The following is a 27761-nucleotide window of genomic DNA, read 5'->3' on the forward strand; positions in this document are numbered from 1 at the left end:
TGCCAATGCACATTTTCGCAACGAAAACCGTGCTACTGTTTCTTGTGTGTTAAATCTGAAAGCAATATAAGTGAACGAACAATTGAAAACTGATATCACGTTACTAAACTCCCAAAAGTAATAAATTACTTCTGACTGCGGTACACAATACGGCAGTCACCTCTGCGAATGCTGTCGAAGAATCTAACCGAAAGTAAACATTCTGGGAATCTACGCGCATCGGCCTTGACGCAAGTTCAATACTGAGCCAGTGAGCGCGCCGCGGCGAAGTTGGCCGCTGTAAGTCTCGCAGCGCTGGCTGGCTGAGCGAGTTGCGTGTCCATCCATATTAGGTCCAAGCCGCACCGTAGATCAGATTAGTAGGTGCTTGATTTTGGTATTTTGATTTTACATAACATTAAACCTTTCTTGGGGTTCATGGTCATGGCAACAGCCATAATAATATTATATCATGTATAATATTACATTTCAGCATATTTGAATTACATGTCATCATACCAAACTGTCATACATTTTTATTCCTACATCATTCTGATTGATCACAACCAAACCTACTATCAGTGGACACATCCAAATGTAAGCGCCTGTTCTTGACAACTTTTAATCGATCTAAAAATAGCAACTTGCTGGGCCCTTTGCCGCCAACAGACACTGTTTGGCCTGTAGGTAAAATGTACAATGTATTTTCTGATTTGTGCACAAAAGCTTTTTTTCTTTTTTCTTTTTTTTAACATAACAATGTTTAATGTCACTGTATGTTTAAAAGACCATGGTCATATTTGTAAAAAAAATGTTAAATTAGAAAATAAATAACATTTTGGTTCATGATTTTTCCTACACCTGTGCTAAAAATAAGAAATAAAAATGTCGGGTATATAAGTCACTCAAATACAGCTAGGTATGAATGGCTCGGTTTGAGTTTGTTGCAGTTGACCCTGCACAATGCGACATATCATGTTTTTGTTGAACAATTTTGACGTCACCCCTCCCATAGGGTGACGTATTTCACAACTTCCTGTGTTACACAAACTCTGTGATGACCAATTTTGACGTCACCCCTCCCATAGGGTGACGGATTTCACAACTTTCTGCAGATGAACAATGTTGCCTTCACCCCTCCCATAGGGTGACGGATGTCACAACTTCCTGTGTACACAAACTGATGACGTATTTCACAACAAAATGGCGCTGCCCATGGTCAACCTCTAAACTATCCGTATAGAATGGGGGCGTCCTCGCCCCCATAATGATGAGTTAGTATACAAATCCCAGCAGCTAACAGAAAACACAAGTGTTATTTCGATAACGTAGACTAGCAGCTAGATCAGCACCGGCCGGCGTAGCAGACTACACTGATATACGACTGCATCTGTTCAGTAAATGAATGGTTTCCGAATTATTATTTCAAGGCAAGAAGAATCGGAATCGAAAACGTGTAGGGGTTAGAACGTTCTGACCATATATATAAGACCAGCCTGCCTCGTGCTTGCAGACTCAGTGCAACGAGACGAGCAATTTTTGTTTTTGAAATGAAACTCAGTGCAGTGCGTAGCACTAGCAGACGACATAAATCCCGTTCAGCAAATTAACATGTTGGGCAAATGTGAACGATAAAACGATGGGTATATAATACGTGTAGGGTTCAGAGCATTCTTACCGTTCATATTTAGTACCAGACTCCCCGATGAGTGAAGATACCACTCGAGAATCATTTATTTTGAAAATGTGCTTTCCGTCGACCTTGGCAAAGGGGCAAAACTCTGCACAGTCAAGTCTGTCGAAGCTCGATGAAGGTTTCGAATCGCAAATAATTAAGAGCATAGTCCTTTCTCCGAGTTAAAATGAGGTCTCTATGAAAGATCATCACTTTTTAGCTTAACGCTACACTGGAATTTACCAACAGAAATTAAAACAAGAGTTTGCGTGTGACGAACGCACGACACACTTCAGACAGCCCACATAAAAGTAGATCCTACCTGACCACACAGTTACGCCTATCCAAATGCGCGTAGCAAAGTGTGCGTTTTGAATCTTCTTTTTTCTCTGGCGGTACTGACAATATCGTTATTGAAACAATCCCAGTGCACTAAGGGATTTATAGAGCAAATCTCGAAAATAATTATTGAACTCAGCGCTATGCGCTTCGTTCAATAATGAATTTTCTCGATTTGCTCTATAAATCCCTTAGTGCACTGGGATGTCTCAATAACTTAAATAATAATAATAATAATAATAATAATAATTGTCAGTAGGTACTGGTGTCACATGACTGATGTGAACCAGTTGATTGGCTAATGGCGATGCGCTGAAACTGTTAGCGCACTCTTGGAGTGCGCTAACTTTTCCACAGAGCGTATTCTTCCGCCCTTTGCCTAAGCGAGACTGTGCTCTCATCCTCAGAATTAATTAATGACATGTAGCTTATATTCTCCACAATACCAAATGACCATAAATTCCCTGCTTCTCAATTAAAGCAGAAGTGGGGTTTTTTTCTGACAGATTGCATGTGCCTGTGCCACAGTGCCACTGATCTAAAAATAGAAGCCGCTGTGTTTCATCTCATTTTCGCCGACTTGCATAGATTCTTCTCATATTCCGGGTTAGTGACATGTACCATAGCTTATCATCCACATTACCAAATGATGAGTTAGTACACAATTTCCAGCGGCTAACAGAAAACACAAGTGTTATTCCGATAACGTACCCGCTAGACCAGTAAGTTGGAAGACTGACTCGATCGACTCTGTCATACGTAGCAGACTACACTGAAATACGACTGCATCAGTGCAGTAAATGAATGGTTTCCGAATTATTATTTCAAGGCAAGAACAATCGTCATCGAAAAAATGTAGGGTTCAGAACGTTCTTACCATATATAAGACTTATTACCAGCCTGCCTCATGCGTGCAGACTCAGTGCAGACTGCAGTGGTTCTGTTGCCCTAGCCTAGCAGACGACATAAACCCCGCTCAGCAAATTAGCATGTTGGGCAAATGTGAACGAAAAAACGATGGGGATATAATACGTGTAGGGTTCAGAGCATTCTTACCATTCATAATCAGACTCCCCGATGAGAGAAATATGCCACATTTATTTTGAAAATGTGCTAACCGTCGAGTCCTTCGAGTCAATATAAGGGGAGTCACTCCGCACAGTCAATCCGTCGAAGCTCGACTGGAGGTTTCGAATCGCAAATAACGAAGAGCACAGTCCTTTCTCCGAGTTCAAATGATGTCTCCCTGAAAGATCATCACTGTTCAGCTTAACGCTACACTGGAATTCACCAACAGAAATTAAAATGCGTGTGACGAAAGCACGACACATTTGAGACACCCCACACAAAAGTAGATCTTACTGTACACGACCTGACCACACAGTTATGCCTATTCAAATGCGCGTAGCAAAATGTGCGTTTGGAATCTTCTTTTTTCTATGGCGGTACTGACAATATCGTTATTGAAACAATCCCAGTGCACCAAGGGATTTATAGAGCAAATCTCGAAAATAATTATTGAACTCAGCGCTATGCGCTTCGTTCAATAATGAATTTTCTCGATTTGCTCTATAAATCCCTTAGTGCACTGGGATGTCTCAATAACTTAAATAAAAATAATCATAATAATACTAATAATGATGAACACTTATTAATCGCCCCTTCTCACCAGAACTCACGGCGGAACTGAACCCTGAAGACATTTCTCCCTGCCGCCCGGTGCCTCTGTTTCTCTCTCTTCTTCTTCTTCTTCCTCTCTCTCTCTCTCTCTCTCTCTCTCTCTCTCTCTCTCTCTCTCTCTCTCTCTCTCTCTCTCTCTCTCTCTCTCTCTCTCTCTCTCTCTCTCTCTCTCTCTCTCTTTCTCTCGCTCTCTCTCTCTCGCTCGCTCGCTCTTTCTCACACTCTCTCTCTCTCTCTCTCTCTCTCTCTCTCTCTCTCTCTCTCTCTCTCGCTCTCTCGCTCGCTCTCACTCTCTCACTCTCTCTTTCTCTCTGTCTCTCTTGCTCTCTCTCTCTCTATCTCGTTATCTCTCTCTCTCTCTCTCTTTCTTTCTCTCTCTCTATCTGTGTATCTCTCTCTATCTCTCTCTCTCTCTCTCTTTCTCTCTATTTCTCTCTTTCGCACACACATACAAAGACACACCCAAAGACACACACATACTCAGTGTTCGCGAGACGAAAATGATTGCAGATTGGCCGACTTCGACAGTGATCTCCGTTCTGTTCTTCACAGTTATGATAAAGACATCGTTTTAAGGTCAAGACAAGTCGACATTTTTGGACTGCTGCCGGAAGGAGACCGTAATATATGGTTGCATCACTACAGAAAAAAAATCGTCTGCTTTAGCGAACGCCAAAACCAAACGGTTGATTATCACGTGACACTTTTGCCATAATTAGAGTTGTTTGCGCAGTAATTAGAGCCGCGAAAAAATAGCTCCCTTGAAACTGTCTTACAAATCAATTTCTTTGTAATTTAAAAATTACACAACACCATGACAAATCATTATCGACGATCGCGAATCTGCTTATATCAATAATACATTACAAAAAGCTCTAAATATGTTAAAAAAAATTCGGTTTCCTTGCCAGACAAGGAAACTCAAGGCATCCTGTCAGGGAGAGAATGAGCCGAACTCATTTTGACCTGAGTTCAGGATGGGGGTAAACGCCAATACACGTAAACATCCACTCGTGCAACAACATATGTGACCCTCCACCACGAAATGAGTCGCCTGTTACCCCGCGCGGTTCTGCGCTAGGCTTGATATAAGTCTGGAGAGTGTCTGGTAACAGTGTGAGGGTCACCTTAGTCACAGGCTTATAACTCAAACATTTTTCGCTCTTTTCTAAAACGGTTTTCACCACTGGATAGAGCATAAACAATTCTTTAGGAAAATGTAAAAATATGAAAATCATGCAAAGGTGACATGCGACTCATCCCGTGGTGGAGGGTCATAAATGAACTTGGAAGTTTCAACCCATAAACCAAGAAGAGGAAGAAGTCCCCAGTGTTAGGGACTTTTTAGGACATGACATGTGTATACGCTGCATAAACAGTGTTAACAGCGCTGTCGCTATTATACTGTCTAACCACAAGGGGATGGGGGTGGGGAGAGAAAAAGGTAAGGTAATTGCAGCAGACGAGATATTGCGGCGTTAAATATGGGCTAAACAAAACTCACGGATGGAGTTGTGTTAATAACCGCGTCACGTATAAATATCACCTAATTCCAGATGTTTTTCTCTCCTTTTCTGTTCTTCTTCGTTCGGCGATAACAAGTCGCGGACTTTAGTATGACTAGCACTATCTCTATCACTCATTTGCGGATCTCAGCGCGAAGAATGCTCGACCTGTCAGAGAGTACACGTTGAAGCTAATGTCGTTAATATACATAACAAATCTCAGTAAAAAAAAACAAAAAACCCGACTTCTTTCGGATTAACACTCATGATCTTTCTTTTCAAAAGAAGTTTTAAAAGCCTTAGGTAAAGAGTTTCAAATCTATTTATTTTGACTGTAGGTATGGTTTTGTCGTTGTCTTTGAAATATTGTAATATAAATTTGTTGCAGAATGTTGGGATATTGACCTGAGCCGTGATTGTTTCCATTAATACTCCTTTGTTGTATATGATTCGTCCCTTAAATGGAAGTTTGACTCTGTCTTTTTCGGTTTGCTTATTCGTTTGCTTGATTTTTTGTTTTTGAAAAAAAAATGTATTTTGATATTATAGACGAAGGTATCATGCAGTGTACGCAAACATGTCATGATTGTCCATTTTGAACGAATACTTAATGTTGGTGGTTTAGCTGCGAGATTTTGTCTTTTTTTAATGTAACATCGTATATTTTGTTTAAGGGTATAGTGACATAATGTTTAATGTTTTGTTTTGTTTGGTTTTAAATCTCATTTAACTCCGACGTCAATGTTTCGCTTACATATTTAAGAAAGGAATATATCAGATTAGTTGGGTTTGTGTAAATAGTTGTCTTATTAGCACATGTTGGTAGTTTAGTCTTAAATTATCATTATATATTTCGTTTAAGGGTATGGTGACATATTGTGTAATTGTTCTTTTTTTTAATGCTCATTTTACTCTGACGTCAAGACTCCAGACTCAAAAATGTTAATGTCCTTATAAAAACAAGGACAATTGCCATGCAGTGTCAGGCGATCACAGACATAAAATACATCACATTACTAAGAATTAAGGATTGCACTTAAAACTAACAGCACTAAACCGTATGTTTTGCTCGAATATTTAAGAAAGGAATATATTGGACTTTAGTGTAAATAGTTATCTTATAAGCACATAGTATGCATGGGGTTTGCTTCCATAGTGGTTGGAAGCAAATGAGTATGTTCTACATGAAGAGAAATTAAGTGGAGCAAGTACTGATCCAAAATAAACATTATATTTTATGCCTGAAGAAATGTTGTACGAGTTGCTTTGTGTATATGAGGGAGGTGGACATTACATTTACTGTTTGCAGTGCTAACCCATACAAAAACATCTGTTTGATTTGTTTAGAAACAATAAATATAGGTTACACACTCCGAGCTCTTTTCATCCCAGCAGAGTATGTGTATTCTTTGTTGTTTTCTTTATTTCTTCAATGTTAAAATGTATGTAGATCGTTAGCTAAACTTGAGTTCGACTTTTATACCGCAGAATATCTCAATCGTTTTGCTGAAGAAAGTAGTCCCCGAGTTAACAATAAATATGCAAATGACCTCTATAAATTATTCAATGGTACTCGGAGATCAAAGACAATGACAGGTGAGATCGAGACTCGGTTGTGATGGATTATCCATATGGTTGTGATGGATTATTCAGAATAATCACCTCCTCAGCTAACAGAGACAAAGAGGCAGGTCATGGGATAAAGCTAAATAATATGTTACGTTTACTTTATTGTAGACCTGTTTGATGTGATGCTTTATTATACAGGCAACACATTCTGTTACAGTTGTTTTAAATATACATAGTTAATCCTTGAGTCAATATGTTATTTGGTTTGTACTAGACTTTGCTTGATAATGGATTTCTTCAAAATAATAAAGATCTGAAGTGTACATACACATTCTTGCTTCATTTGCTTAAATGTAAGCACTATTTAAGAAAATGTGGTATGGAGATGATTATACATTCCACAACATAGATTTTAAGCACAACAGCTAGGCTAGAGTTGAAAGAGATATTTTAATTATTGATATGTGACAGCTATATTTTGTTGTTGTTGTTGTTGTTGTTTTTTTGTTTTGTGTTTTTTGTTCTCCAATGATTGTAAAGCACTTTGAGCAGGGTTTAACCCTGGATATACGCCCTTTAGAAATCGTATGCATTATCATAATGGCACAGAATCTCTTCTTTGGAACATTCCAATACAATTCATTGTGAAACTTACGCCGCATTACATGTACTATGTTATGCAGAGTTGTTCCCAGCTTTAGAGGACAAGAGTTTAGTTTGACCTGGATTGAGATTATGTATGAGTCCAAATGTCCTGAAATTGTCCACTTAGACAGAAAAGTAATGGTCAGAATGTATACCTCCTACATGTCATAACCATTGGTCAGTCGACCGGCAAGAGGTCAGACCAACGCAGCAGAAAACAATTATGCGCCAATGACCGAAAACAGACGCCTCAAAATTCACTGTGTTAGGTAGCTGCACTGTACTTTGAAGTGTTGCACTTTTAAACACATTGTTTGTAACATGTGGTGAACACTGTGTGTGATACTATTAAAATGGTAAACACTGAATAGCGTTTACAGGGTGTTCTACTTTAAAAATAGGATTGCATAAAAGTCACTTTCTATGCAGCTGATTGTTCCTTTGTTGAGAAAAACAAACACACCACTCACGCTTTCAGACACTTGTGATTTCCCCCCGCGGGTTAGGGGGAAGAATTTACCCGATGCTCCCCAGCATGTCGTAAGGGGCGACTAACGGATTATGTTTCTCCTTTTACCCTTGTTAAGTGTTTCTTGTATAGAATATAGTCAATGTTTTTACAGATTTTAGTCAAGCAGTATGTAAGAAATGTTAAGTCCTTTGTACTGGAAACTTGCATTCTCCCAGTAAGGTCATATATTGTACTACGTGAATGTAGATGTAAATGCTTGTATAACTGTGTTTTAATTTTAAATGTGTCAAGCGCAAAGAGCATAATCGTAAAGTTATGATGTTGCGCTATATAAATGCTCATTTATTATTATTATTATTATTACGTTGCAAGCCCCAGGAGCAATTTTTTGATTAGTGCTTTTGTGAACAAGAAACAATTAACAAGTTGCTCTATCCCATCACCCCCCTTCCCTCCGTCGCGATAAAACCTTGAACGGTTGAAAACGACGTTAAACACCAAATAAAGAAAGAAAGAAAGCAACAGGTGCGTCATTATTGTCAAAGCTGCCTTGACATCCTGATGTTATTTCAGTTGATTAAGAAGAGAAACATGATGATTGTATTGCTGTCTTTCTCATTCGTTTTTGTTATGATTAACTTTAATGTTGCAATATATTGTAAAAGAACATGTGGCTTTTGTTTAATTTCGACCATCCACCTCCTCATCTGTCTGTCGGTCTGTTTTTCTGGTCTCCGTCTGTTTCTCTCTCTCTCTCTCTCTCTCTCTCTCTCTCTCTCTCTCTCTCTCTCTCTCTCTCTCTCTCTCTCTCTCTCTCTCTCTCTCTCTCTCTCTCTCTCTCTCTCTCTCTCTCTCTCTCTCTCTCTTGTTTTCTCTCTCTCTCTCTCTTTCTCTCTCTTTTTTTTCTCTCTCTCTCTCTCTCTCTCTCTCTCTCTCTCTCTCTCTCTCTAAATCAAATACAGGCGTGCTCCTTCACAAAATCCTTTCCGGCCGTGCACCACGTGCTTTTATTACACAATTTAAAGCCAAACAAAACCAAACATTCAATGTCCCCATTCCACGGATAGATCTCTTTAAATCAAGTTGAGCTTATTCTGGCAGCGTTTTGTTGAATTCTCTCCCGGAATCAGTTCGAGTCCCAACGAGTCTCAATACTTTTAAAAAACACCTCTCATTACATTTAATGTCAAATTACGAAAAGTCACAGTGATTGAAGACTTTGTTCTGATTATGTTCATATTGATCATATCTGTCCATATAGCATCATTGTTTAAACATGTTCTGGCAATTTCCCAATGTTGATCATAACGCAAGAATTTGTGTATAGCTTGCAACGTGTATATAGTCCTGTGAATAGTTTTCTGTATTTTTATGTTTTATTAATTTACTTGTATGCTTATCCTTTGTAATTCACTCACTGTCTAGATACTCTCCTCCCGCATTTCACCTCTGTCATCAACGCCTCTCTCTCATCTGGGTCCTTTCCTGCCATTTCCAAATCCGCCATCCTCCGACCTCTTCTCAAGAAACCTTCCTTGGATCCTGAAAACCTGAAGAACTACAGACCTGTGTCTTATCTCTCATTTCTCTCCAAAATAACAGAAAAAATCGTACACTCCCAGCTTTTGGACCATCTTGAAGCCAACCACCTTCTCTACTGCAATCAATCTGCCTATCGCTCTGGACACTCGACGGAAACCGCTCTACTGAAAATAAGCAACGACATACTGACCGCACTCGACAACAACGACGTCTGCCTTCCCTCTCTGCTGGACCTGAGTGCGGTATTTGATACTATTGATCATGCCGTGCTCTTGTCCCGCCTTTAAAACTCTTTTGGCATTTCTCAATCTGTCCTTTCTTGGTTTCAGTCCTATCTCACCGATCGCTACCAGTCTGTCTCTGTGAACGGCCTATCTTCTTCTGCTTCTCCTCTACAGTACGGTGTGCCCCAGGGCTCCGTCCTGGGGCCTATTCTGTTCGTCCTTTACACCCAACCCATCCCTTCAATTGCTGCTCACCACTTTCTCTCTCACCACGGCTTCTCCGACGACAACTATCTCTCTGGACCTATCTCTGACCTCCCTCGCCTCATTGTCTCCACCTAGTCTTGCATCACCGACCTCAAGGCGTGGATGGACCTGAACAAGCTGAACCTTAATGAGGAGAAAACCGAAATAATTCTTGTCTCTCCACAAAAACATCTCAATCATCCTTCTCTTCCCTCGTCTGTCGATCTGAATGGTTCTTCTATTGCTTTTTCTCCTGCTGTCCGCAACCTAGGTGTCACTTTTGACCAGTCCCTGTCCTTCCATCAGCATGTTGCCAATGTCTGTCGCACTTGCTTCTTTGAAATCCGCCGCATCTCCTCCATCCGTCATCTCCTCACTGAGGATGCCACTAAAACTCTGCTCTGTGCCTTTGTCCTATCCCGACTCGATTATTGCAATTCCATTCTTTCTGGCTCTCCCAACCACATCATCGAAAAGTTTCAGCGTGTTCAGAATCATGCCGCCCGCCTCATCTTTTGCTCTTCCAAGCACGACCACATCACCCCTCTTCTTCAAACCCTACACTGGCTGCCTGTTCAACAGAGGATTCAGTTCAAGATCTCCACACTCTGCCTTAGAAACTTTGATCTATCGTCCCATAGCTATCTTTCTGACCTTCTCGATGTCTACTCCCCCTCTCGCTCCCTAAGATCCTCCGCAGACACCCGCCTTTTTAGGATACCATCAGCACGCACCAAAACATATGGCCAGCGCACCTTCTCTTACCAGGCCCCATCAATCTGGAACCAACTCCCGTACTCACTCAGGCACTCCACATCTATGCAATCATTCAAAACCTCACTCAAAACACACCTCTTCCCTCACTAGTCTGTTAATGACCACCTGCTGGTCCTTAATCTGTCTCCGTCTCTCTCCTTCTTCTTCCCTTTCCAGCTATATTATTCTTCTCTCAACTAACTTTATGTATCCAATAATGTATTTATTTATTTATGACTGTTTTTCCGTCTTCAGAATGCATGTGCCTGTAGTTGGTATGAGTGAGTGCGTCGCGTTCTCGCTGTGCGTCTGTCTGCGAGTGTATGAGTCCGAGTGTCTTGGTCCTTGTCGATTTGTGTTTCGTATAATGTTCACTATGTATTGTATATTTTGTAAGCGCCTAGGGCTATATTTAGATTAGGCGCACAAATGTTCATAATAATAATAATAATAATAATAATTGTCAGTAAGTACTGGTGTCACATGACTGATGTGAACCAGTTGATTGGCTAATGGCGATGCGCTAAAACTGTTAGCGCACTCTTGGAGTGCGCTAACTTTTCCACAGAGCGTATTCTTCCGCCCTTTGCCTAAGCGAGAGTGTACTCTCATCCTCAGAATTAATTAATGACATGTAGCTTATATTCTCCACAATACCAATGATTAAGACCATAAATTTCCAGCTTCTCAATTAAAGCAGAAGATGTTGTTTTTTTTCGGACAGATTGCATGTGCCTGTGCCACAGTTGCCACTGATCTACAAATAGAACCCGCTGTGTCTAATTTTTCAGTTTCGACTTGCGAATATTCCTCTCATAATTATGCCATGTTAGTGGCATGTAGTTTATTGTCCACATTACCAAATGATGAGTTAGTATACAATTCCCAGCAGCTAACAGAAAACACAAGTGTTATTCCGATAACGTAGCAGCAGAGACGGTAGCAGCTAGATCAGCACGTAGCAGACTACACTGAAATACGACTGCATCTGTTCAGTAAATGAATGTTTTCCGAATTATTATTTCAAGGCAAGAACAATCGGAATCGAAAACGTGTAGGGTTTAGAACGTTCTTACCATATATATAAGACTTATTACCAGCCTGCCTCATGCGTGCAGACTCAGTGCAACGTGACGAGCAAAGTTGTTTTTGAAATGAGACTCAGTGCAGTAGCAGACGACATAAATCCCGCTCAGCAAATTAACATGTTGGGCAAATGTGAACGATAAAACGATGGGGATATAATACGTGTAGGGTTCAGAGCATTCTTACCGTTCATATTTAGTACCAGACTCCCCGATGAGTGAAGATACCACACGAGAAACATGCCACATTTATTTTGAAAATGTTCTTTCCGTCGACCTTGGCAAGGGGCAAAACTCTGCACAGTCAATCTGTCGAAGCTCGATGAAGGTTTCGAATCGCAAATAATTAAGAGCACAGTCCTTTCTCCGAGTTTAAATGAGGTCTCTATGAAAGATCATCACTTTTTAGCTTAACGCTACACTGGAATTTACCAACAGAAATTAAAACAAGAGTTTGCGTGTGACGAAAGCACGACACACTTGAGACAGCCCACACAAAAGTAGATCCAGTGACACAAACCTGACCACACAGTTACGCCTATCCAAATGCGCGTTGCAAAATGTGCGTTTTGAATCTTCTTTTTTCTCTGGCGGTACTGACAATATCGTTATTGAAACAATCCCAGTGCACTAAGGGATTTATAGAGCAAATCTCGAAAATAATTATTGAACTCAGCGCTATGCGCTTCGTTCAATAATGAATTTTCTCGATTTGCTCTATAAATCCCTTAGTGCACTGGGATGTCTCAATAACTTAAATAATAATAATATATGTATATAAGATTAGAGTAGTCTCTCTCTGGGCGAGGGCTGGTTGAAAAAAAGCTCGTTTATAATGCTTATACCACAACCCTCGTAAAATAAAATTTGATTTGATTTGATTTGATTTGATCTCTCTCTGTCTCTCTGTCTCTGTCTCTCTCTCTCTCTCTCTCTCTGTCTCTGTCTCTCTCTCTCTCTCTCTCTCTCTGTCTCTGTCTCTCTGTCTCCCTCTCTCTTTAATTTGCTTCAGTATTTGAGAAGCAAAGGCAAGTAAGCGCTCTTAGTGTATACAACATGTGCAATAGCGTATCGGATAACATTTCCTGTCACCAGAGATAGTAAAAGGGATTGAAATGAACGAGTGACTTAATTCATTCTCATATTTTACACAAATATGTTAAACATGAGCAGTCAAATAATACACGACAAACGAAGAACACAGATGGCTAAACATCGCTTTATTTTATACACGACTTGTAGATTCAAGACAACATTTCATTCTTCTTCTTTCTTCAGCGTTCCAGAATTGGAAAATTTCCTAAATAAATTATCATTTAATTAATATACTTACCCGAATCACATTAGCATTGAGTCACCTGAGATGCTTATCACTGAAAAACGCTTACCCGGCTAAAGAATTTAAAGGGAAGCAACCCCATCACCAAAACGAAAGTGAAAGTAGCTTTGGTAATGGGCCAGTACACCGGGAGTTACCTCCCATACGGGTGTATGCCACGTCACTTCCTCTAGGAACACGTGCCTATTATCATACGGCTTTAAAAAATCTTAAAACCATAAGCGGGGCAGGTGGGAGGGAATACAGTATGTGATTCGGGTAAGTATATTAATTAAATGATAATTTATTTAGGAAATTTTCCATTTAATATCATATTCTTACTCCGAATCACATTAGCAGATAACATCAACAAGGCGGTGGGCTAGAAATGAATCAAAACTCACCATCAAGTTCTGGACAGGAACTGGCCTGCTGCTATGAGCGCTGGAAGGCCTCTGGAGCCATCCTGTCGAAGAGCTGTGACGTCCCGAAGATAAAAGTTTATGAAAACATCTTCGGAACGCCAATACGCAGTTGTCAGCACCTCCTCTAGACGTCTGGAGCGCAGAACTGCCAGAGAGGATGCCCACGCCCTCGTCTCATGGGCTCGGGCCGAGTCAAGTGGCAAGGAGGGCATAACCCCCCCCCCTCTTTGTGCGCCTCCACTCATAAGCCTGCTTGATGAGCGAGGACACCCACCGGGCCAACGTTACCTTCGACAAATCTTTCTCGCGCCTAGTAAGGAGAGAGATAAACAACAACTTCTGAGAACTAGACCGAATCGGCTGAGTCCGGGCTAAGTACAGACGAAGTGCCCTCACAGGGCAATTGACCGAATCGGGGTCACCCGGGGCCAACGCGCTGGTCAGAGCCTTAACTCTAACCAGCGGAGAGGCCTGCCCCGGAGACTGATTCTTGGCCAGGAAATCAGGCCGGAAACGCAAAGATGCGGAACCGTCCGGCTCAAAGGAGATATCTCCAGGCTGACCCGACAGGGCGTGGACCTCGCTACCCCGTCGGGCCGTAGCCAACAAAAGGAGAAACAGCGCTTTGCGAGTGACATTGAACAGACTGGCCTCGCTTAAAGGCTCAAAATCCGCAGAACGAAGGAATTCCAGGATTAAAAACAAGTCCCACTTGGGAGCGGGCAAACGAGCTTTAGCTTCCTTAAGAGCAGCCCCTTTAATGACTGCAGCTATAACGCCCCCGACTCGAACAGAACGACCAATCTGCTGAAGAGTCGCCGAGATAGCGGAGCGCCGGACCCTCAACGAGGAGACTGAGGCGCCCTGTGAAGACATGAAAGAGAGGTGGTTAGCGACCTGAATAGAGCGCGGAGCCACCGAACTCACCCCTCTAGCTGAACACCAGGCAGTCCATGCCTTCCAGTGGGAAGCATAAACTGAAGAGGTGGACGCTCTATGCGAGCGAGCCACCAAGTCCAGAGTCAAAGACGACGCCCCAGAGCGCTTCAGCGAGTCCCGAACAACTTCCACACGTGAAGCTTCAGAAGACTGGGCTCCTCGTGTGGAATGCCTGTTCGGGGCTGCACTAGTTCCCCTCGCACGAGTGCGAGAGGAATGGGGGGCCCTTGGGCAAGCCGAAGAAGATCTGGAAACCAGACCTGCGACGGCCACAGAGGAGCGACCAGAAGAAGAAGGGCCATCTCCATCTCCGCTTTCCGGATTACTCGGCTGAGTAACGGAAAGGGAGGAGTCTGAAGATCTGTATGTGCCCCCCAACCCTCCCTGGACGCATCTGTAAAGAGGTCCAGGTCGGGGAGGGGCACGACGATCGGAACACCTCTGCAGACCCACTCCGTGTGCAACCACGGAAGGGTCGCAGACCGGAACCATCCCTGCAAAGGGATGAGGGCGTCCCAGTCCACCAGAGGAGAGTCCACAAACGGCTTCAGCGCGAACTGAAGCGGACATTTGTGGACCCGGCCCAGTGAAACCAGAAGAGCCATAGACTCCATCTGCCCCAAGATGGAGGCGAGCGAGCGGATGGAAGCCATCAGGAGAGGTAAAGTGGAGCGAATCTGAGCTTGGAGCTTGTCCACCCTTCTCTGAGAAGGCTGGACAGTCCAAGCGACCGTGTCGAAAGACATCCCCAGATAAGTGAATGTCTGTGACGGGGTCAGCTCCGACTTTACCCGGTTGATCGAGAACCCCAACCAGTTGGATTCTTGAAGAACCGTCAGGGTATCCTGCGAACAGCCGCTCTGGGACTGGTTCATGATGAGCCAGTCGTCCAGATAAGCCCGCAGACGGATACCCTGGGACCTCACCAGTGCACAGACCTGTCTCACCACCATGGTGAAAATCCACGGTGCGAGAGACAGCCCGAAAGGGAGTGCGCGAAACTGGTAGATCTGATCTCCCCACCGGAAACGAAGCCATTTCCGGTCGGTCGGATGCATAAGAATGTGAAAGTATGCGTCCGTGAGATCGATCGAGGTCACCCAGTCTCCTGGGCGGAGAGAGTCTCGGACAGAGGCTGGCGTCTCCATCTTGAATTTTATCTCCCTCAAGAAAGTATTGAGGAGAGATAAATCCAACACGGGACGCCATCCTCCTGATGCTTTGGGAACAGCGACCAGACGCCCGTAAAATCCCAGGGAGCTGTGGACCCGAACTCTCTCCACCGCGCCCTTCTGCTCCAGGGAGGCAATTTCCGACTGCAAGACGGAACGTGCTTCCTGCGAGAAGGGGGGCTTGAACCGCGGAGGCACTCGGGTAAGAGGCGCCTTTTCCTCCCGCCAGAGTAGACGGAAGCCCGAACTCACCACTCCCACAATCCATTGGCTGTCTACTACCGACATCCAACGAGAAAGTGCCCGGGAGGGGCCTCCCGCCATCACCAAGGTGGAGGGCGGGAGGGAGGTGAGATCGGGAGCGCTTCATTGGGGGTGTGGCTTACTTCCAGAGCCGCCACGCCCCCTCCCCGATGCCGTCCTCTTCTTCCCACCACGAGCGGCCGGCGAAGCCTGCCGCTTCTGAGCTGGCTTGGGGTTAGACGATGTCTGAGCCTGCTTCTGTTTAGAAGGCTGAGACTGTTTCACCCCCTTCAGAGTGTAGTCAAGGAACTGACTGTCCTTGTTTGACTGAATCTCCTTCTGTCTGGCATCCAGTGCCAGCGGACAGAAGAGAGACTCCTCTGAGACCGGGGAGACTCTCAAGGTCTCCCTAGTAGCCAGCTCCGTGAATTGGGACTGCGAGAGGAAGAGATCCCTCCTGCAGAGTACCGCTTGGGTGTACTGCAGGGAGGAAAGACGCAATTGTTCCTCATTGACCTTGGCCAATGCGGTCAAAAGCGCAGAGACATCGTCCGCATTCTGTTCTTCACTGAGAGTGAAAGGAACTAGCGAATCGGTCAATGCCCGAGACAGAGCCCGAACGAGAGTCTCCGCAATGGAGGACAGTTCGATCTGCCGACGTCCAACCTCCTCAGCAGAGAGGAGGGAAGCCTCGGAAACCGGCAAAACCGAATCACGCTTGATCGGTTTAGTCAGAAGAGGCAGCAATTCCCGGGAAACCGGAAGGGTAGCCCTAGGGAGTGCAAAAGACGCCAGCCAATTCTGGCTCTGATTGGGCATGCCAAGCTTCCTATTGGCCGTAGGCACGAAGGAAGAGGCTTGGGCAGCTGAAGCCACCCACTGCTGAGCTGATTCCGGAACTGGACCAAAAGGAAGCAGTAACGGAACAGGCACTGGCCGAATACCACTCCCCGCATGTGCTGGACGAACCAGTGAATGCGAAAGTTGGTAAGCCACTGACGGAGACTCGGCGAACCGGAAGGAAGAAACATCCTCCTGTGCCGGCCGGAAGTCCGCCATGGCAGAAGGAACGAATGATGCGGAAGAGTCCGCAGCCACCACCCCTTCAGGAAAATAACGAGACGTTACTTCCGCCGCGACGTCAAGAACAGACTTGAGCTTCGACGGAAACACGCCCCGCGACTCCTCGCTGACCACTGATGGAGCATCAGAATAGTCACACGTGGAACCATGACCGAAGTCACCAGTTCCGGAAGCAGAAGCATGCCCTGGCAAACCGGAAACCGGAAAAGCCTGAGCACTAACGTCATCCTGCCGCCCAAAACCCTGTGAAGGTAAAGGGTAAGCAGGACGACCATCCGCAAAAACCGGAGCTGGATGAGCTGACGTCACTCCCCCGACTGAGTGGAGTGATGCCTGCTCAAGCCTAGGCGCTTGAAAGCCGGAAGGCGCACGCTGTAATCCACTATCTGGTATCCGGAAGGAACCACCAGAAGAGGAAGAAGCGTTTCCGGCCGAAACCGGAAGTGTAGTCAACGGAACCGCAAAATGCGGAAGTGAAGACTGCACTGGTTGACTTCGCGATCCGGAAGGACCGGAAGTCAGTGAATACTCCATCCTGCCGCGACCGCCGTAGCGTGCCGGAGCGGACGGATCATCACTTCCGGCAAGTGCCGGAAATGCGGCAGTCGAAACCGACTGCCGCCGCTGTTCGAACAAGTCCGGGGCCTCGTAGGTTATCGCCGGAAATGAAAGATCAGCAAGGTATCGGTCGTGACCCGATGCGAAAGAGCTGTCCCCCGAAGGAGAACGTCCAGGCGCCTCACGAGGGCTATCGGACCAGCTCTGCTTACCAACCGACGCTGAAGAGGGAGGACGCTGCTCCAAGCCGGAAGTGGAGGACAAAGACACGGAAGCCAATGCCCGGACGTCACTGCCAGATGCCGGAAACGCCGAACTGCTGGCGACGGAACGCTGAAATTCTGCCTGCACCAAGCTGCGGATTTCTGGAACCAGTGACTTTAACAGAGAGGAAACCAACGCACCTTGTCCAGGTGCTAACAAAGAAGACGAAGTCTCCGATGTAGAGACAGGTGCAGAAGTAACAGTAGCGCTAGGCGCCGCAAAAGAAGCAGAAGTAGTAACAGCGCTAGGCGCCGAAATTGGTACAGCCAACAAAGTGTTACGCTCTTGGTCTGTAACAAGTAACGTTGCTTTGGAAGAGGAAGACTTAGCCTTAATTTTCCCCTTGGGGTCCGACTTGCCACGGCGCTTGTCTGAATCAGACATGTTGACAACAACACGTGGCAACGCGAAAAAAATTTACTGAAACATAAGTCTAAACGACTGGAAAATTCAGTAAACACACGCACTAATGCGTTAACAAAATACTATAGCTAAACTTGCCCCACAAGCAGAGGCACGGAGAGCTACAAACAAAGTCACACGAGCTAGAAAACTAACTCACACAACAAAATGGCGACACGCAAGACACTGACACAAACGTCAACAACACGTGGCAAAGTAAAAAGATTTACTGAAACGTAAGTCAAAACGACTGAAAACACAGTAAACACACACGCTTACGCGTCAACAAAATACTAAAGCTACACTTGCCCAAACAGAAAGAGGGCACGCAGAGCTACTAGCAAAGTCACACGAGTTAGCTAACTAACTCACACAACAAAATGGCGAAACACGCAAGTCACTGACACACAAGTCCGTAAAAAACGGACAACGTACAGTAACGAAACAGCGCAAACAACCAACAACAAACGGGAACGAGCTCACCAAACTGTAGGCAAGGCGAGCAGACAAGCTGGGTAACGTGGCCGGCGGGTGTCACTCAAACACACAAGGTCAGCCACAGAGCGTCAAAAAGTGAACCGTCCTCTCCGAGGTGAAAAAGACGTATGATAATAGGCACGTGTTCCTAGAGGAAGTGACGTGGCATACACCCGTATGGGAGGTAACTCCCGGTGTACTGGCCCATTACCAAAGCTACTTTCACTTTCGTTTTGGTGATGGGGTTGCTTCCCTTTAAATTCTTTAGCCGGGTAAGCGTTTTTCAGTGATAAGCATCTCAGGTGACTCAATGCTAATGTGATTCGGAGTAAGAATATGATATTAAATGTCTGGTTACGTGTGAGCTCGTTTGCCCATTTGGGTTCCCCACACTATACTCTGAGAGCATAGTCAGCTCACTCCGCTTTCGTTGAGTAGGCATCCTGGGTATTTTCGTGTTTCCATAACCCACCGAACTCCGACATGGATTACAGGATCTTTTCCGTGCGCACTTGGTCTTGTGCTTGCCTGTACACACGAAGGGGGTTAAGTCACCAGCAGGTCTGCACATAAGTTAACCTGGGAGATCGGAAAAATCCACTCTTAACCCACCAGGCGGCAGCCACCGGGATTCGAACTCACGACCTCCGGATTAGGAGGCCGACGTCTTACCACTACGCCACTGCGCCCGCCTAACGTTCCATTCAACTTAAAGATTATGTACAGGCCAGTTTTGTAACACCTCATTCAGTTTTAAGCAATCATTAGCAGATTCCTTCACCTGTACAACAAAGACACTAGTTCACAACTGGGACCATACTTATATCATTGAGTTGTCACTGAATTGGAACACTTCCATCTTGATGAGAATTAACAATTAGAAGAACACATTTAAAACACAACAGCAATATTAGTCAAAAGAGAGAGTTGCACAAATGATAGCACACCAACAACATATCTAAACGAAAATACATTCTTGAGACAGCAATAGGTAGTTATAAGAGTATAGCTAAAAAACAACAACAACAGAGTATTCATTTAAAACAAAGTGTTACAATCCTCATTGACAACAGAGCCACATTAATTATTACTCGTAAAACGTCAAGACAGGTATGAGAGGTACAAGTGATATTTACATCTAAAACAATTTAACTCGCCAGCCGGGCGAGTAACTTTAAGAAGGTTACTAGCCGCCAGAAAATGTACACATCCGGTACATAAGACTAAAAGTAAAACACATTATAACAGAGTGTTAGTGTGAATGACTTTCAGGTTTATTTAAACACAAACACTGCGGTAGTGCAATCCAAATCTTGGCCGCGGTCAGCTATCAATAGGCTTTCCCAACTGGCGTCTTGTTTGCTTTTTTCCCCACTGTTTTGCACTGACGTGAGTTTTAAATTTGGGCAATATATGTTTTGCGCGACATTATAATCATTTTCCAACATGAGCAATGAAGTTTTAAAAAAATGCGTTATTTTTGCCTTAATGTACACGACTCGTCCACTCCCCCCAACATAGGTGGGGTAGAAAGTATTAAGATAATATATACATATAAATGTTTAAGTGAAATAGACGTAAAGATAAAGCAGGAGGGGGTGGGGGGGGGGGGAATAAATAAACTATGCATGACAAATTTCTCCGAAGGATGACTTTGACCATACTAATTGTCTTTTGTGCCTTTATGCTTTTAAAAGGCATCCACCATTTCCCCTTCATGTTCATGGAGACATCATCGTGCCATTTCAATGAGACATAACATTTTTGAAAACAGTCTCCTTCGTTACCCCGAACCATGCTTTTTTTGTTATATATTTTTTTTTAATATTCTAAACTTGGCACACACAGAAATGTACAATATCACTTTTTGTACTTCCACAAAACAAACATTAAACACGAAACCAAACTACGAAAAACATCGTACTTCAACCACAAAGTCGTCAAGGGTGACTGGCTACTTTCGACATTGAGAGTATACCGGTGTCATCAAGGAATTTTGGCCTTACTCGATTCTTCGCGATGTTGATGTTTTTGAGCTTTAGACGAAGTAAATCATTCTCCATAAAAAAATATTCTCTTAAATACGATTGACAATGCATGAATGAACCTTCTATTATCTTTCTATCCAAACTAGGAACGAGTTGGGTTTTTGTACGTTTAAAAAAAACACATATTATTTTTTTGTTTTTTGTATCTACACATTTCATTCCAATATTTGTGACACCAACGTTGGATATACCAATTCTCATGTACAGCATCTCCTTGAAGTCAATCTGTTACATATAGACATGTGTAGTTATGCTGTTAAAACATGTGTTTTTGAACAAATAAAAACACTATTTCATAATACAAATAATCAGTTTTGTCCTTCTCCTGAAAAACTGTTTAAAACGAGTTACGCCAAAATTCTACCACGACGCCGGTGTGACGCTGACATCTTGGCCCCGCCGTCATTATTACCCCCTCGATAAATACTCGAGACTTTAATGTAGTTTCCTGGTCAAATTAATGAAGTGACATTATTTAAGGACAAACAGCATGTCAGTTTTTTGCATGTGAAGAACATTGGTGATGAAATTTGATAGATTTCACCCCAACAGTCGATTTGTTCGAAAATGAGTACCGAGTGGTTACGTCCCTTGAATGAGAAGGGACACATTTTAAGATGAATCAAATTTCTAAGTTGAATACAACAAATTGGTTGGACAAATTTGGCCCCATGAATGTAAGGTACCCAACGTCGCTCATCAGTACTATCGAAGGGTGTTTTTGTTTTGTTTAGTGTGGAGTTTATACAACATCAACGAGGCCGAGAATCGTAATATGACGGCGGGACCAAGATGTCAGCGTCACACCGGCACACACACTTTCCACTTCGCCTTTTGATTCCAAATACCCTTTGTTTTCTTGAAACCCAAACAGAAAATGCAAACTTTCGGCAGAAAGTAACCGCCTCGGACGTGCGTAAAACTTTCAATCAGTTTCCGCAGCTGCAGCCTTCCCCTCGCTGCTTCCTAAACCGCTCTCATTCCGGTCAACCTTTGCGCTGATGCTATTTGCATTGACCCTCCCTGGCACAAAGTGACTCCTTCTGCTGGTCAGTTCCTTGGGTCGGGAACAGAAGGGAAACATGCGATAGAGCTCGATACGGAACTTGGAGGAGCGCGTGACGTAAACGAAGACATTGACCGTGCTGTTGATTGACCCCAGTCCGAGGAACAAGAGATGGGTCATCACATAGGTGTTGCGGTATTTACCTGGCAGACGGGGAAAGTACACAATGTGATAAATAAGTATGATGATGATAATACTGAGGTTATGTGTATATGGTATGGCGGAAATGGTACAAGAAATGATAAGCGCGACATAAATGATATACACAAAGAAGCAATAGTGTACACGTAGCCAGTTCAAATGTCTATTGCGAATACAATGTGCACAATTGTTTACTTTGTATGACACACACACACACACACACTATACGCACATACACGTACACACACACACACATACAAACGTACACACACACACACACACTCACACACACACATACACACACACACACACACACACACACTCACACACACGCATACGCACGCACACACACACACACACGTTCGCACGCACACACACACACACACGTGCGCACGCACGCACACACACACACACACACACACACAGTGACACACACGCGCGCGCGCACACACTAACCCACACACCCACACACAAACACACACCCACACACTAACACACACACATACACACACACACACTTTCTCTCTCTTTTTCTTTCTCTCTCTCTCTCTCACACATACACACACACACACACCCGTACCACCCGCACACCCACCTGTAAGCCCGAAGTCAGAGTCAATGAACCTGATGGTGCCGAGAACGATGTTGGGCGAGGCGGTGACGATGTAGATACAAGACACGATCACCAACATCTTCACCAGTCCGACCTGCACAAGCAGAAAAACAATTATAATGATAATACATACTATTTCTAAAGTGCATGTATCCAGGATTTAACCCTGCTCAAAGCGCCGTACAATCATTGGAAGAAAATACAACAACGTAGCATTACACTGCAATCACACACACTGTCCTTATTCCCCCTTCTGCTTTTTTTCATTTGAATTCTGGAAGAGATAAACACCCAGCAACGAAAACATAACCATCCAGCAACCAGCCTGAAGCCTCGATAGCTCATGGGCTGAGAAGCTACACTTTGGGGGAACTACCTTGAACGAATGAACAGTTTCTTACGTGCAAATGTACGAAATAAACATCTTTGGGGCAGACACCACGAACATACCGCATTAAAACTAACAAACACAGGCTTGAACACACAAAATTCAATAGAAAATGCATGAGTTTGGTTATTTGTTTGCGGTCATGAAAAAGCTCGCTGAAGTTCGCAATATTCAAGATCCCATAACTTTGACAATTATTTTTAATATCCATTAGTAGCCTCGTCTGTTCCTTTAATTATATCAGCCTTCTCTGTTCCTACCCTGTGTGTAAGCCTCCCTCCCTCTATCAAAGCATCTTTCTCACCTCGGATTGCTTGTCCACATTCCTAGCAGCCTTCTCTTTTCCTACCCTGTGTGTGAGCCTCCCTCCCTCTATCAGAGCATCTTTCTCACCTCGGATTGCCTGACCACACTCCTAGCAGCCTTCTCTTTTCCTACCCTGTGTGTGAGCCTCCCTCCCTCTATCAGAGCATCTTTCTCACCTCGGATTGCTTGCCCACATTCCTAGCAGCCTCCACACGCCAGGCGATGACTCTCTTCAGCTTGATGACGGTGACGACAGTGGCGACGGTGACGACGACGAAGGTGACGAAAGGGATGACGGTCATGATGATGATGTTATCAAGTACGTCGATCAGAGTCTTGTAGTCGAGGTACTGGCTGGTGTGCGGCAGAAGGACGATGGTCTTTTCGGTGACTGTCAACAAACAACATGCATAACGTTGAGAGAAGAAGAGAGAGAGAGAGAGAGAGAGAGAGAGAGAGAGAGAGAGAGAGAGAGAGAGAGAGAGAGAGAGAGAGAGAGAGAGAGAGAGAGAGAGAGAGAGAGAGAGAGAGAGATGATGATGATGATAATGATGATAATGCTGCTGTTAAGGATGATGATCTCAAGTACGTCAGTCGATGATGCTGATCATGCTGATGATGACGATGATGATAGAGTTCTTGTGGTCAGTTTCGATTCCCAGACGGACATGAGGAAGGATTTTGCTTTTGTGTAGATTATTTGTACTAAAGTGCAAACAAAGTTTGATGTTTGAATGATGATGCAGTGCAGATTATGTTGATATTCAGACACAGAAAAGCAAAGTTAACTATTAAACCAGATGTCTGTTGTTTGACAAACGTACGGCATAGGTTGACAGGGTTGCGGCTTGTTCAATAACGGCTAAATTTACCAAATTCTAATTTATTTATCTTCGGGGGAGTGTACTAATTGGCTTATAGGGGGGGGGGGTACTGAGCACAGAGACAGAATTTCTGGGGAGCGTATCAAATGCAAGTCAAAACAGTGATTTACTTCACGAACAACTCTTCAGTGCTGTTATGGTTGGTAAACTATTTTAGCCTATCGAAACACAATTGAACACACAATGAATGTATACTAGCTGTACAACCACATGAGGCTTCGTTTGTCCATAGTTTATGTTTTAAGTGGAATATTCGTCGGAAAAAGCAACTTTGATCCACATACTCTTTATTTGCTCTTCAATCGGACGTAAAGTTGACATTATAAAACAGTCAGGGCTTAGATATAACCTTCGATGAGTAGATGCGACTGAAAAATAAACATCCTAACTTTGTTAAGATACATTTTATTTAATTGTTCACAGACATACCAACTGAGGCACGCATCGCAGCGACGAACAGGAAGTTAGGGGGAGCGTACTTAGACTATTTGGATCGACGGCTTGCATACGTAAATGTAATCATAATAATAATAATTATAATAAGAACATTTATATAGCGCTAAATCAAAAACTTTCGTTAAAAAGGCTTGCTCTAAGCGCTTGACATCTAAACTAAAACGTCATTCACATTTACATTTTAATCCGATAATGTGGAGTTTCTGACGATCCATCGCATTGAATGAAGGTTAGCATTGTACTCATTGTTCAGATGTGAATGCAAAGCTTTTAACGGCGCAGGTCTTTCTTGTGGGCGGGGGGGGGGGGGGGGGGGGGGGGGGTCTACAACAACACACAGAAACATTGTAGGAAAGCCCCCATATATCTTGGGGAAAAACAACATCTAAACATTAACTTACAAAACAAGAGGAAAACCACTAGAACATAAGATAAAATACACATTGAGCTTCTGTGCAAGTATATTAACAGCTATTGTGTTTTCAGCGTAGCAATAGGGTCCGATATTTAGACGAGACAAGTATAATGCCGACGAGTCGAAGACGAGTCGCATTATACTTGTTCGAGTCTAAATATCGGAACCTATTGCTAAGTTATGACCTTGATTTGTTGTTCCAAACTTACAACATGACAGTTTTTGCGTCGATGCGTTGATCTCAGGTTTTGATAGCAGACAAACTTCTTACGCGCATTATGTTCGCGCAGACATGCACACCGCAATACGCTTTCTGACTTTGGAAGAAAAACGGACTCCAAGTGCATTCGACTTCACAACACAGTTGTTGAAACAGCCTTTTAAGTTGTCAGTGTATGCTGTTGTCGATAGAAACATCGCCGTGGTACAGATGGGTGAACCGGAATCATGCGTCGGCCATTTTTCTCAATATGCTTTTGGATATTGAGTAAAATGGCCGACTTCCGCCGCATTATGCTTTGATGATCGGAAGAGACCATCCAATTACAGCCCCCGAATTCCCCCACGTGTTCATCAGAATAGCTATATTAGCTTATGAATAAACGGCCCTACCTCTCTAAACCTGCCACGGCTCCTAGGGCAGATGAACAAAAGCAATGCCAGGGAAAAGGCACACACACAAAATGTATTAAACAAACAATTAAAATTAAAACAAATTGAAGCCTAACGTTGGAAAGACCAACTTTGTAAGCTAGACTTTTGAAATAATGTGGTGTGTTTCTTGGAAATGGTAAACCTTTAAAACACACACACACACACACACACACACACACACACACATACACACACACACACACACACACACACACACACACACACACACACACACACACACACACACACACACACACACACACACACACACACACACACACACACGTCTGGACAGAAAACAAAGCCAAGCAAACAGAGATGTTTTCAAAACGCACACACACTATGTAATTATATACGTTTATTCCCCCCTCTGCTTCTTTCTCTCTGTAAACGTGTAGGGCTAGTTATATTTCGGTAACTTACCCAACAACCCACATCACTTACCCAACAACGGGCCTGAATCCTCGATAGCTCACAGGTTGATGAGTTAGACTTTGAGGGAACTACTTTAGCGATTGAAAAGTTCCGAACGCTCTAATGTACGAAATATACATCTCTAGACCAAACAATACAAACATACTGCATTTAAACTGGCAACTACAGGCTTGAACACATTAATCTCCATATAAAATCCTTGAGTTTGGTTGTTTTCTAAATCCAGATCTAACGCTCAGTGCGGCAGAGAAACTCGCTTTAGATCTCTTATGGGTGCAAGCAAACTCCCAAGGCAAGTAACTCTCGTACTCTGCCTAGCGACAAGAGTAGTTCCCCTTTCAAATTTTCTGAACTGAGTTGCTTGGACAAAAGACTGGAATCCGACGGTTAGTTTTCGACAATATTTCATTTTATAAACAGATCACACGCAACCAAGTGCACACATCTCATCAATTTAAAGAACATACAGCGGTTTCATACATTATTTTGCCCCAGAAAACTGAACTTCATACAGTTTTTAACGTTGGAACACGGGTGCAAAAGTTCGTCTGCTGGTCCCATTCGAAGAAAGAACATTTCCTGAGCGATACCAAAACATGAACAGAACACACACTATCTGCCTCTACCGCCACAGCAGAATAACAACATAACTGTGTACTAGATTTTAGTCCAAAACAGGGAAACTGACAAGAAGTGTTGACAGAATTGAATGATTTTCCCTGAACTATACAACCGCGCATTATTCAATCGCCTGCGCAGGTAGACTGGTTGAGTGAATCGGATTCGATCAAACTTTCGCACAAAAACTCCTCTTTTCTCTGAAGAAAGGAGGAATAAAGAGGTTACATACCTCGTCTCAGTGATTATTAAAAATAATGGTCTCAGTTCGCGGTCATGAAAAAGCTCGCTGAAGCTCGCATTGAAAAAATAAAATAAATCCCTGCGCTTAGAACTGTACCCACGGAATACGCGCGATATAAGCCTCATATTGATTTTTCATGATCCGCAAACTCTGACCATTATTTTTAATAATCACTGAGACTCGGCATGTAACCTCTACATCATTGCACTTTTGACGTCATCACCTTCATCATAAGTAGTGACGACATCAAACTTGAAGGGGAAGATGAGGCACAGCAGCTGCAGGGAGATCACAGTGACGACGATGATAGAGGTCATGGTGCGAGTGTGGAGCAGGTTGGCTGCCTTGAGGGGAAAGACCACACACAGGCATCGCTCAACCGCAATGATCATCGTCAGACATCCAGAAGAATAGTAGAAACCGCGGTGAAATCCTGGGTAGAAAGAAGAACAAGTCGCGCAAGGCGAAATTACAACATTTAGTCAAGCTGTCGAACTAACAGAATGAAAATGAACTCATTGCATTTGTACAGCAAGAGCGTATACTCGTAGCATCGTCAGTCCACCGCTCGATGCAAAGGCAGTGAAATTGACAAGAAGAGCGAGGTAGTTCCGTCGCGATATAACCTTGAATGGTTGAAAACGACGTTAAACACCAAATAAAGAAAGAAAGCGAGGTAGTAGTTGCGCTGAGAAGAATAGCACGCTTTTCTTTATCTCTATTCTTTTTAACTTTCTGAGCGTGTTTTTAATCCAAACATATCACATCTATATGTTTTTGGAATCAGGAACCCACAAGGAATAAGATGAAATTGTTTTTAGATATATTTCGGAAATTTTACTTTAATAATAATTTTTATATTTTTAATTTTCAGAGCTTGTTTTTAATTCGAATA

The 27761-nt window shown here is 43.5% G+C and overlaps 1 protein-coding gene across 1 annotated transcript; it reads right to left on the reverse strand.

Moving 5' to 3' along the window:
* Window positions 1-21571: 21571 nt before the first annotated feature.
* Window positions 21572-27258, reverse strand: LOC138974733 (rhodopsin, GQ-coupled-like). Its single transcript, XM_070347458.1, has 4 exons — window positions 27090-27258; window positions 23337-23551; window positions 22449-22560; window positions 21572-21855 (listed from the first exon to the last, which is right to left on the reverse strand). Exons 1-4 carry the CDS (start codon window positions 27256-27258, stop codon window positions 21572-21574), a joined length of 780 nt encoding a protein of 259 aa, XP_070203559.1.
* Between the last annotated feature and the right edge of the window lie 503 nt (window positions 27259-27761).

Source organism: Littorina saxatilis, linkage group LG8 (genome assembly GCF_037325665.1).
Source record: "Littorina saxatilis isolate snail1 linkage group LG8, US_GU_Lsax_2.0, whole genome shotgun sequence".
In the NCBI taxonomy this organism is placed as follows: Eukaryota; Metazoa; Mollusca; class Gastropoda; order Littorinimorpha; family Littorinidae; genus Littorina; species Littorina saxatilis.